The sequence below is a fragment of the Loa loa genome (genome assembly GCF_000183805.2).
Source record: "Loa loa unplaced genomic scaffold supercont3.9, whole genome shotgun sequence".
NCBI lineage: Eukaryota > Metazoa > Nematoda > Chromadorea > Rhabditida > Onchocercidae > Loa > Loa loa.
Genome location: NW_018108189.1, coordinates 479,908 through 492,663, shown reverse-complemented (window position 1 = coordinate 492,663; position 12,756 = coordinate 479,908). Strand labels below are relative to the sequence as shown.

Genomic DNA, 12,756 nt, shown 5'->3' with positions numbered 1-12,756 from the left:
TTATCTTATTGGTTGCCCGAATGTCAAAAGGAACAGGGCAGAAGTTGTCGAAGGAGGATGAGTTGCTGCTAAAGGTGTGCTTTAATATATGGTTGCTGTTAGCTCTTGTGGAGCTACAGATTTTGCTTTTCTGAAAATGAGAAAGTGTCGAAAATCCATTAACCTGCCATCTGTATAAGTTATATCAGTAAGTGCAAACAGATATTCTAAGGTATTCGGATTTGTTGAATATCTTGACCTCACTTTTGTCTACAGGAATATCAAACGCATCCTAAACTAAAATCTATACATATTCCCTCTTAAATTGATTTTTGTTGAATTATCAACGTGTTCAGTTGGGAGAAAAATGACCTTAATCTTACCACAGTATTCCTATCTGCAATTTACTGTAAAGTGAATAGTTCCTTTTAAAATCGAATTATTACTTAAAGGATTTCTCGGCAGCAGTATCGACAAAAGGCAGTGCATTATTTTATGGGAACTCGACAGTGATTGCTATAGCGCCTCTATATCTTTTCCATGGAATACATCAGATGGAAGTGGCCGACTCATGGATTATTTGGTTAATTTCATCGCTTACTGCGTCCTACCTTATCAGTTTTGCCTACAAGAATATCAAGCACATTCTTAAACATAAGTAACCTTCTTGATGTTTTGTCACAAATTTGGCATTAGCAAGGCAGTCGTTTGCGTTAATTTTTACAGTGAGTTAAGTATAGCAGTTTATGAGTCTCAGTAGTACTTGTCTTTAAAGGTTCAGTTCGTTCTCAGGTTTTCCACTCCTTGTTTGCAGAATTGTTGTAAAACGGAGTGAGGCAGTAACTCGTGAAATGAATCGAAAATTAGCGGATGATAAGAAAATGTCGAAGAAAGAAAAAGATGAGAGAATTTTATGGAAGAAAAATGAGGTAAGTTGTTTGTTAGATTAAATTCTTCTTTATTATTATCCAAAATTTGTTTTAGAATTGAGATGGTTGAAATCAAATATTGTTCTACTACTAAAGTTTGTCAGGCACTGGTTAGTGAAAGATTTCAGGTCGGAGATTACGAGGCAACCACTTTCTCCATCTTCTGGAACAATATTCTTTTCCTTTCACTTCTTCTTATTTTGTCATTCTTCCTGTTTGCCTCCATATCGTCCACTTTTAACTGTCTTTTTTCTATGGTTGGTGCTGCTGGTTTGGTTGCTCTTTTCTCAACTGCCAAGTAATACCATTTTTCATGACCATCGCTGTTTCTTAATAAAATATTCAAATTTGAAAGGAGTACTAAGGGTTATCAATTTTTGCTTTGAAGAGGAAAGATACCCTTTACTTTGTAGTCTGAAAGGATTGTTTGCTTGCATACGGTTTATCCATATGTTGTTGTTGATGTGAATTGCCAGTGATTTCTGTTTAACTGTCTCTAATTTATTCGATAAAAATACTTGCGTTTTTACTAAAATATGTATTAAAGCAGTTGTAAGTTCAAATTTTTAATGTGTTTTTAAAGGTTCGTGTTAGCACCACAGTCACGTTATAAAACCTGAAAATTAATGGAGGGACATTTCTTAATGATTTCAAGAAATTGAGACAAAAGAGCTAGGAATGGTCAGTTCATTAGTTTGATGCGAATAGTGAGTGGACACCATGGATGGTCGAATGTCGCCTCGATTAGAGGAGTCGATAAACAGAAGCGAGAAGAGAAACGCTGTTCCAAAGATGATGCAAAATGGCGATGTGAAAGGTGATGGTAGATTCAAGGTAGCTGTAATTTCATTTGTAAAAATAGTGGCTCAGCAAGTGATTACTTTGTCTAATTTATTACAGAGTTCGAAATAGTTGCTCACTGTTGCTAAAGAAGTTAAAAGCAGTCTCTAGGGCGTTAGCCATAGTGTTTTTAATATGACGTGAGGCTTGGCTGTTGAACACATTCATAGAACGTAACAAGTGCTATCAAGTAAGTTAGCAATAAGCATAGTAATACGTTGAGGTGGTGTTTCATGGGTTCGGTAAATCACAAGTTTACTTAAATGCAGTTTTCAATCTCAGTGATTTAGCAGCAGATATAAAAAAAATGTGAGTTCGCAAATGACTGTGACTGTAAGAAAGAAGGCGTAAGCCTTATTTTTTGGGAACCAGGAAAGTTCTATCAAGACAAACAGTTACAGATCCACCGTATCCCATTGTGTCGTACTGCTCGTTGCCTTGTATCCCATGTTACATCACCAAGCTGCATATGGGTGAAGCCCGTGAACCATATTACGGAAAAGCTGCAAATCCGAGACTTGTGAGTTTATTCCTTCACAAGGATGTGATGAACGTTGTAATACTGAGAGTTGCTTAATCCAAAAACGAAAAGGAAGCACATCAATCTTAGGTATCACGATTGTTGTTTTTAGGAATATATTAATCCCAGCTCCAGTGGCACACGAAAATCGCTATGTGATGGCACCGCTGGAGGAGGGTGTTTACGCTCGGGCTCGAATTCGTGAAATTGATCAGGTTGAGGGTGTTCATTTTAAAAATTTTAGTTGCTTTGCTGTCGAAAGATTTTTCTACAAGTTTGCTCCTCAATTTCAGCGGACAAAATTTGTGAAAGTATTGTTCATCGACGAAGGGACCACTGCTTGGATGAATTCTGCATGCCTTGCAAAAATGGACGAAATATTAGCTTTCCATCCTTGGCAAGCAATTCCCGTCGCATTATTTAAGGTCTTCTTTTTATCTCTTTTAAAAAGCAAAGCAGAGCTCCTTTATTTCTGAGAAACAGCCGGGATTTAGCATTATGCTACCAGAAGATTGCTTAGAAAATGTGCATTAAGAATGGTGTGATCAGTTGGGTTGGTGATTCCAAAGTTTTAAGTTTCCTGTTAGTTTCCGGATTTGCAGGTGAAGCCATATCAGGACATCGTTGTTGGTAATGTACAACCGAAATGGTCGAAGGAGGATACAACAGCTTTGCGAGAAATTCTTAAAAAATTCGAACTTGTTCGTGTAGAGGCAATCCTTAATAGTATTCCCACCAATGATTATTGCGATTTTGTAAAAGTTCGTTATCGTTTTCCTTTTAATTTATCTAAAAAATTATGATTTCGTATCCATTCGCTTACTTTGTCAAATACTTATTAGCTGCTTGAGTTAAAGGTTAATATGTATGGTATGGAATCTGAGTCGGACGAAATGGGTACTTCAATCACTCATTTGTTTGTCCGTGAACGTTTCGGTGAAGTTGATTTTGAACGAGATTTATTTGATGGAATCACACAAAAAATGTTTGAAACTTTTGTAAGTTCATTATTTTCTAAAAGTTCACGTTACCATCATGACCAAGTATTATGAAATGGAGTTTCTTGCTTGTTTTACGATAGTGTCACACGAATGTAATACAATATAGAAACTAGACAAAAAATTGTTTTGAAGGATTTCTGTATTTCTTTCGTTTTTTCCACAGCTTTTCTCTGCAAATTTAATTCGTTTTTTAAAGACAAACAGAGAAGTTCTGACTGTGGAGACTTTGGAAACTTGGCGGCTCAATTTTCCAGGTAAAAGCGAGACTGGAACTGTAATAGAACCCATCTTGAATGAAGCAACCACACACAGCACACAGGTGACCTTATTTTGTTTTGTTTCAGTTTCATTTTTACATTAAGTGTTATTGAGTAGTAATTGCGCTTTACTAATTTTAGATTTCATTAGTGGACGTTAGTTGGTTGAATGAGGGAGGATACTGTCACAAGGGGGAATATTTGGTCAGCGTCGAGGGGAGGTATTTGCATTCAATTTCTTGATAATTTTATTGTTAATAAACTTTATTTAAAATTCACTAGATAATACTTTTATCAATTGCATCTCATTTTACACATCTTTTCTGCCTATCTCTTAGCGTACTTTGAAAATTTCTCAAAAACTGAGTCACTGCTAAATGGAATGGAGCTTTTACTTCAGCTTTATAGGTTTATCCAGTAATGTTCATATACTAATGTCTAATTTTTCAAGGAACACTGTTTCACCCTACGAGTTTTACGCTCGCCCATTAAAAATAGCAAGGTTAAAGGAAGCAGCGCAAGGTGATACGGATACAAAAGGATTTGAAGGTAATAGTGCAGCGGATGATGAAGAGGATGCAATGATTTCAGCAAATGACGAACTTGCCAATTTTGCTGAGGAATTGAACTCATTCTATGGCCATCCCAAAAACAGAAAGCTTATTAGTTCATCCCAAGTGTTTGTTTTCTCTCTTTAACAAATTTCTTGCTTTATTTTCTACCTTAAAGATATATTAATTTGGTTTCTGTTCTCCAGCTGATACTGGTGGCATAATCTTAAAACATTTTAGGATTCCAGAATATTTATAATTTAACCCTAGTTTCTTTCAATTAACCCTATTATTTCTTTATTTGTCCATAAGAAGCTATTATTTTTTCTTTTAAAATAGGGTTGCCATGTTGGAGAAAGGACAACGTATATATGGTATTGTGGAAGTGGACGATGAATTTGCTCAATTTACTGGCTGTTGGCAAAGAGTTGAAATATTAGGCATCAAGGTTGGTTGTATTAGAAAAGGAGCAAGTTCAATATATGCTTTAGGATAAATTAGTACTCCAGTATGTTCACATATTTTTCGTTTTCTGTAGAGTGATAAGTTTTTGTGAATTGCACATTAGCGTTAAATTTTTCAGGATGGTTATTATTCCGAAAGCTTTTTTTGTCGCATACGGTTCCTTGATTCTGGTGGAACTGATGTCCGTTTGTTGTCCAGTATCCTTGAAATAAATCCAATGTACAAAATTTTGTTTGCGAGTGTAGATATTACGTTTATTCATTCATATAATGCAAAGTTCTTTTTATTTTTTACTTGAAAGTTATATCGTGGTCCAGAATCATTCTTAGAGTTTCTTGGTAAATCCTAACCTGTTCAATATTACAGCAATCCTGAACTTGTCCAAATCACGTAGCTTTCCATTTTTTTCCTTCTACATCTTATCTTTTAATTTTCTGTCTGTTAGGCACTGTGTTCGGCCACCTTTTTGCTTACAAATGTGTATGCATGGGTTAGAACCGGTGGATCATTTGGATTGGTCTGAAAAAGCAAAACGGTTTTTCTTCAGTGAACTCCGTGAAGATGTACCAGTCGCTTTGAATATTGTGGGTTGTAACAAAGAGTTGGTTTTTCAAAACTTCTAACCGCAGGAAACTATGAATCCTTTCATTTTCTCATCACTAATCATGACTTTTCAAGCTGCACCACCGATTGATCTTAAAAACATACAGTATCAAACACTTTCTTATCCGGTGGTCGTTAACACTTGGATTTCAGAAATGAGAGTCGCCATTTGTATGACTGTAAACCATTTCAAAGGCCAGGCGTATTGTTTGTGAATTTCATCCAGGTAAATTATCTTAAGAATGAATGAATTTATCAAAATGGAATTATGTATATTGTTCTGCATACATAAATTCATTTAATTTGTAAACACTTCAGGTGCGTGATGGTTCTGTGACAACGTTGGATGCTCGACTTCAAAAGGAGGGACACGCAGTAATTGCCGACCACAGTCCGGTAAAGCTAACAGAATGACATAACACCTGCAGACTATATGGCATTTTTCGCTTGTTTTTGTAAACGCCTTTGAGTCTTTTTTTTTGCAGTAGCAGTTACTTTATTTTATTTTCTTAGTAAAGGAGCAGGACAAACTTTCCAGAATTCAGACGATCTTTTTTATTTAGGAGTGCTTGAAAATTTCCACTGACTAGGCATAAGTAATTCAAATGTATCAAATAGAAAAAAACTAATGCTTTCGGTTCAAAATGAAATTTTTATATGTTTAGAAAGTAAATAGGGGTCTGTAGCGATTCCAGTTTTATTCGTTGCTTGACATTTTACTGGTTATTCTTTTAATTGATGGTTGTGTTTATAGCAGTTATCAGTTTTTTATTGTGAAGTTTTAATTGTGAATATTGAGCTGGAAAGTAACTGAAAAAAGGATTTTTTATATAAATAATAAAACAGTATGTAGTTCATGTTATTAGTCAGTCTGCAATATTGTCAGCCATCAAGTGCAATATCTAGAAGTTGGTCTTTTGGACTTTCTGAAGGTTTCAATTTAAACTCGTTTGCCTATAGCGTAGATTAAAAACCTATTATATTTAATGTTATCGGTCTGTTGAGTTCCATATATTATTGATACAAATATTTTGATTGATTGTAAGCACGTTTTGACAGCACTAAGGATGTTCGATTTTCCAAAAACAAGAAAACAAAAAACAAAAGTTGCTTCAGTGGTGAAGTATAATTCTATGATCAGCAATACGACTTTATTATTAGTAACGTATTCCTATGCAGAATAATTTTGAACAATATTCTACATTATTTGATAATCACTGATCGAAATCCTTGCTTCTGTTTCTTCATAATTCGTCGAAAAATCTTGTATTTTGGGAATTCTTCTTTTCAAAACTTCAACAAATTTCCTATCTTCTTTAAAATTGGTCAAGTACTATATTAATCGTTTTGCTGATCGTAGCATTAGAGATGGCATTACTAGGAGAAGCCTTCATGTCATATCTTGATGTTTTATTATATTTGGTGGACAGGCTAATAGTGACCAATTTTTCAATTTTTTCGTTAACTTCATATTTCCAAGACTTCAATTTTTGTTCTGGAGAGCAGTAGCGAAAATTGTCGGCTGGTAAATTGTTGTGATATTGTTTCTGGCCTTTTCTGTCGCGGAGCAGTGAAAGCATGCCAAAAGGGATCTGTTGTCAAGTAAGCTTTCAATTTAAATCACTTGCCTGAAGTCAGTAAAATGGCGAACAACGAATGTCGGTTTTTTTTCTTCATATGAAGGTTCTATGATACTTTGAACCTGTTGATCCATGCCATTCGGTAGAAGGTATCGTTTAGAACTGTTACAACACTTCGTATTGATACATGTCGGAAATTACTGCTTTCTGAATTTAGGATTTCATTTTTAGGTGTCTTTACAATTCGTGAAGTTCATGCACTTGGAGTCACTCATTTTAATAATATTCCTCTTTTATGCATCAATCGTTCTACTGGATGCAAAGCTGGCAGCTTTATGGAATCTGGATAAAATGAGCACTTGTAGGCTCGGTTATCCGGCTACTGTTTATAACAATTACGGATGTTGGTGTGGCGTTGGAGGCTCCGGAAAGCCCATGGATGGAATTGACAGGTTACATTTCGTTTCACCATTTAGGTCTAGGATTTATAAATCCTCAAGTTTCAGTTTGAAATTTCTCATTCCATTAACCGCACATATCATAACATTTCACAGTATTCTTTCCGTGATTAAATTTTTTGTTGGCTCATCTTAGTACATATAAAATGGTAATAAGGGGTGAATGTCCACATTCAGTGTTTATCTTTTGCTTCTTGCAAGTTTTGGGACACCTTGTTCAGATTTTACCGATATTCTCTCACATACCATTTTTCCTTCGTGATTTTTTAATGTTGAAAAATTAAAACCAAGACTCTCGATTTCATTGCATGTGCTGCATGAAACATGACTTCTGTTACGACAAGGCAATTCGTGATGATGATTGCTATGACACAGCTGAGGAATACCTACTTCCATATAACTGGAAATGTATTCAGGGACAATCCATTTGCTTGAATAATGGTAATTTTAATTATTGCATAGTTGCTGAAGAAACTAATTCAAGTAAGCTATCCGACTCCTAGAATAAGGAAGTTTTCCAAAGGAAAAAAAAATGAAGCTGATTATGATACCGTTTCTTTTATGGCATTGCTCAGTTATTTTTTAAGTGCCCACCTATTTAAAGATTTCATTTAAGAAGTTATTTAAAATACGCGAATGTGACTTTAGATACGCGAATACGCGAAGTCAGATTAAATTATTCTTTCAATTGTCAAAGCACTGGGGTTTTAGCTTCTTGAAGAATATGAATAATTGAAGAGTAATTGCAGCGAAATCAAAATGTGCTAGTGCCGTATGCGCCTGCGATAGCGAGGTGGTCAAATGCTGGGGTCGTTTTGAAAAACCAAAAGTTCATTCAAAATGTATCAAAATGAACATCAACAAATATCATTACCGTCAACCGTCTTTCGATTTCTTCTACTTAATTAATAAGTATTTGGTGCTCGCAAAACGGCCTTGATCCGGCCTAACTAATAATTCTGGCCTAATCGTACATTCTTAGGTCAAAAAGTTAAAGTGGCGAATGTCAGAAGATTTGAAGCTTCTTACCACATCTTTTGCTTACTTTTTCCACTTTCAGTTTGTCTTCATTCACCACACTTTTTCTAATCATAATCGTTTAACTTTAGAATTTCAGGTCATCATCCTCTTTTCAGTTCAAAACATAAATAAATTTCAGGATCATTTACCAATTGCTGCTTAATGTGGTAGTAAGTCATAGAATCGAGTCATAGTCACACATTCACATGTTTCTTTTTAGCTTATAAATCGTCACATCTCTTGCTTATGAATGAATTTTGATTTCCATGTATGAATAAACTGGTATTTATATGATTGAGAATTATATCATATCATAACTGAATTACATGTAATTGAATATAGAATGACCGATTGACTGACAAGTTGGAAATCTCATGCTGCAATTTACATCAATCACTAGCTGTTAGGAGCTGAATAGTGCTAACTTTAAAGTACAATTTCTTTTTAAAATAGCGTCATTTGTCATTGGCCACTTCGACAGTGAAAACCAATCATTGTTTATTTCTAGTAACGTCAAAGCAACTAAGCTTTTTCTGCAGTGGCTCATCAACTGACTCGAAAAATGTTTCCTTCGTTTAGCTATGTGGTTCTGGCCAATTTCATAGTTTTAGAATCATGGCTCAATGAAACCTTTCCAAACTATCATTTGCGGTAGTATTTTGCGAAAAATTTTTATCATTTTTCTGCGTCTGCTGCTATCACCAACTTCCGCAAATAGATATTCGTTATCTTTATCTTCTTTGCCTCCATCCTCCATTCAACATCATCTTAAAGCAACAAGATTCAATTCATTTCTGAAGAAAACTGCAATAGGGAAGTGACAATTCTTTAATTGAACTTGAAATTCCAACTTTTCCGTTTCCACTTATTCTGCACAGACTTTTATTTTTTTGATCTTCAAAAATACTGTGATACCATATTATTCTCCTGATTTGGTTTATCTGAGTTTTGCACATCTTTAAGGATAGACTGTGATAACCGAAGTTTTTTTTCCATCTTTAAGGATAGAGTACTGTGATAACCACATTTTGCACGCAGAAGTCAAAAATTTAAAGGAACACAAGAGATGGGTGGAACTGATAGAAGATTTGAAGCTATAAAATCAAGCTATTTTTAGCTAATTTGTACTATCAAGGAGGGCGGAAAAAGAAGTGCTCTTCACTTTCTTCTAATAAGTCACTATGCTTTTTTATGGGCAAAAATTTTTATAAGCCAAGTAATGAAAAATTTTAATCTGGAAAAAACCATGATTACACCTCCAACATATTACTGCTTCTTTATGAATTATCTTTAAAGCGACTCCGGAAAATAATTTTTGCATAGTTTAGAATTATTTTGTCAAATTCCTGGTTCAGTGGTGCCATTTTCTCTTTTTATCTTGTGTTTTCAGAACTAATCTACCTCTTCAACTCTTTTGGAATTAGCAAAATTATTTCCTTTTTTTCGAAGGGATTTTTTAACTTAAACTTTGACTTTCATTGACTTAAATGAGAATATTTAAAGGTAATAATACCTAAAGTTCCTGGCAAACCTTAAGGGAGGTTGAGGGTTCAGGAATTTTCTAACTTCAGCAGTCACTGAAGTTACTGAACGTTTGACATTTCAGCAATGCTGCTTTACTGCAGTCCTATTTATTCATCAGAAACAGACTGCTTGAAATGCAGACCATTTGCGTGCATGTTAGTGAGCATTATTTTGGATAGTTAATTTTAAAACATTTCTACTAGATAGATTTCTTCAATCTACTAATCAAAGGTATAACTATAAAATCTTTCTTCACATGAAACTTTAACAAAATGCAAACGAATTCAGAACCAGAACTTTTGCTTTCAAATGCTATCAATTCGTTAAATAAATTGACAGTATTGGAACGCAAAGTAAATACCAAAAAAAATTAACTGATTCCTGACTATTTGAACTTTATCTAATTTCAAAAAAAATATGACAATACTTTTTTTAAAGGGACTATGAAAACGCCCGCATCATTCAAAATGGTATCACTCGGAAAGTTTTAATTTAATAAATTTAAATCGTCTCCTGAATCCGTTTTAAGCGTCGGGAAAACTCGAAGTAATGGTAGGCTTCAATATTTTAAAACAGAAATAATTTAAATTTTATACGTATTTTATGTATGAAAATTTTATACAAGCTTTATCCAAGTGCTTCTACTTGCTATAGGGTCAACTCCGCTTCATCCAGCGCTACAGTATCCAACTCTGTTGCATTTAATTATCAATATTTCAGCCATTATCACCATTTACTCCAAATTTCAAAAATAATAGCTTAAAAATTTATTTAGACGAAAATAGTCTTCCTAGACAAATATTTTTCTCAGTCTTAAACAAAATTTTTGCGAACCTTGAACAGAAAAGACAGTAAAAAGATCGACTTAGAGGTAAAACAGATGAAGTCAAAACAGGTAACGGTATTCCAACAATATTTACTTCTCTCGTTCCTTTTCTGCTTTTCTTTTACTCGATTTATTTTTTCCGGTTTCGAAATATCCATTATTTAACTATGCCTAATACATAAGTAACAAAATGACAAAACCTTTGTGTAAGTGATTTGAAGGACAGTGCAAACAATATGTTTGTAAGTAACTGGGAGGATTTGTGACTACACGACGAATTATACGCATTCAGTTTTTGTGAAATCTTCAAATGATTGCCATAAAACTTAACGCATAGTTGACAAAATCTTGTCCTTATCTTATGTGCTCTTACAGCTTTTAGTAAATTTAGAAATTATTACAACATAGTCAACACAAAGATTCAGTTTTAAAATATACACAAAGCTTATAACCTTTTCAATGTTTCACTAATGTGATAAGGACAAGTTGAGTTATACAACAACACATTTCGGAATTTCAAAGTTTTAAAATCAAACCTGAAGTCTTTCAGCTTACTAATTCACTGATCATTTAATATTTCTTCATTTTCGACTAAGAACAGCTGATAGCTACGACTTTCAATCACTAACTTTGTAGTTATGTTGACAGTTTGTCACACTTTCACAAAATGTCAAAGAATAATTTGCGGCGAAATAATGATATTGATGTCCGCTTATGTCTTCAATTTACATAGCACTAGAATTAAATGGATATAAACAAATTTCCTGAAGTGCTAAGGGGCTTTTTGCTCAGTGCCAAATTTTCTACTTCATGTGCTTTATAATTTACTATTACTTTATATATTGATGTATCGCTCTATCATAGAATGATATATTCTGCGACCTTTCAAGAAAATACAATTTAAAAAATCTCATAAATTTGATTGGGAAAGTAATGTTTCAGCGAAGAGTCAAAGAAGTATTTATTTGCGCAGCATTTGTTAAGCAAATAAACGAATGACTTATTTCTTTCCAACTAAGGATTTCATCACTTGTTCTCAGACATTTATTATCTGATCAATTATTTAACTGTTAACATTGGCTCAGTTCATGCATACAATTAGTAGACAAGTACGCTGATACCTTGAAATATATCTCTTTCAAGAATCAGTAAGCAATTCTAAGTTTCTGTTCCTTGACTTTTCATTTACCTTTCCTTTTTCATCCTTTCTTGAATCTCATGAAAATCATGTCAGGAAAATGGACATAAGCAGAACTGAAAAGTACTGATAGAATGATATATTGCATTCATGAGAATTCACCCTACTCACTTTGCATTCATAGACAAAGAAAGATTCTAAATTTGCCAATATTTTCTGATAATTTGATGAAACACAATAATTTTGTTTAATTTACTGCTTAGAAAAAGGAACGAAGATGTCATTTCCCATTTTCTTTAATTGTTTTGACTTTTAAATTCCTCGACAGGTAGTCCAACTTCATCCCATCCCTCCCACTGCTAATTGCATGTCAGCTTCTTTCCTATCACTAAGTTCATTACCGCAAATATGCCATTGATAACTGAAAAGTTTCAGAACGATTTCTTGATTTTCAGTTAGTAATTCTAAGTATTCAGTTGAAATCATCTTCTACTCAGCAGAATTTCCCTTCTGAAACTTTCGTTTCAGTTTTGAAGTATTATCAGTTCTTGTTGTTTTCTTCTGTCTGAATTTGAGTATAGGCGCAAATTTACCGCAGAATAAGCGCAAATCACATATAATGCTGTTCTAACACAGTCAAATTTATGCATACAGCTAATAACAACCATTTATAAATTCTCTTGTTAATTAGTTTATCACGATGACCAAAATCTCGAAGATTTGATCGACTTTTTTTACCAAACAATCGACACTTCGCACTTTGTAAGTAGGAAATATTATTATTCTTGGTCTCTTGATAGTTTTACTACATAGAATTCAGTTCAACCAATGTTTTATTCACTTGTAAACTTCAATATTTCTATATCTGAGCAACTTTATATATTTTTGAGGTCAAACTGAATGGGCGATAAAATTGATAAAATAATATTAACAAATTTCAATTCTCCTATAAGATTTTCTTACTTCGAGAGCTACTTCTTTTATTTAATGAAAAATGTTCAGACATTTGAAACATATATCAAAATGTTGTAATTTTAATGTGAGAAAATAAAAAAAAAAAAAAAA

The 12,756-nt window shown here is 33.7% G+C and overlaps 3 protein-coding genes across 3 annotated transcripts in view; all 3 read left to right on the top strand.

Moving 5' to 3' along the window:
• The window catches only part of LOAG_08375 (translocon-associated protein gamma), a 2,308-nt gene extending 877 nt beyond the window's left edge, over nucleotides 1–1,431 (top strand). Inside the window, exons 2-4 of the mRNA XM_020447683.1 lie at nucleotides 432–637; nucleotides 794–908; nucleotides 1,037–1,431. Of these exons, the coding sequence (XP_020302115.1) occupies nucleotides 432–637; nucleotides 794–908; nucleotides 1,037–1,210 (495 nt within the window). The 3' untranslated portion in view covers nucleotides 1,211–1,431. The remainder of the gene's footprint in view (nucleotides 1–431; nucleotides 638–793; nucleotides 909–1,036) is intronic.
• A 54-nt stretch (nucleotides 1,432–1,485) lies between these two features.
• On the top strand, nucleotides 1,486–5,741 carry LOAG_08374 (hypothetical protein). Its single transcript, XM_003143906.2, has 14 exons — nucleotides 1,486–1,742; nucleotides 2,150–2,268; nucleotides 2,381–2,483; nucleotides 2,562–2,693; nucleotides 2,871–3,029; nucleotides 3,126–3,266; nucleotides 3,466–3,588; nucleotides 3,668–3,747; nucleotides 3,978–4,205; nucleotides 4,417–4,525; nucleotides 4,661–4,761; nucleotides 4,988–5,143; nucleotides 5,299–5,371; nucleotides 5,464–5,741. Exons 1-14 carry the CDS (start codon nucleotides 1,629–1,631, stop codon nucleotides 5,557–5,559), a joined length of 1,734 nt encoding a protein of 577 aa, XP_003143954.1. The 5' UTR covers nucleotides 1,486–1,628; the 3' UTR covers nucleotides 5,560–5,741.
• Nucleotides 5,742–6,723: 982 nt separating this feature from the next.
• On the top strand, nucleotides 6,724–7,177 carry LOAG_08373 (hypothetical protein; the record flags this gene model as incomplete). The annotated part of the gene is made up of 2 exons (XM_003143905.1): nucleotides 6,724–6,747; nucleotides 6,957–7,177. Coding segments are annotated over 2 exons (243 nt in total), but the record flags the coding sequence as incomplete, so codon positions are not given.
• Between the last annotated feature and the right edge of the window lie 5,579 nt (nucleotides 7,178–12,756).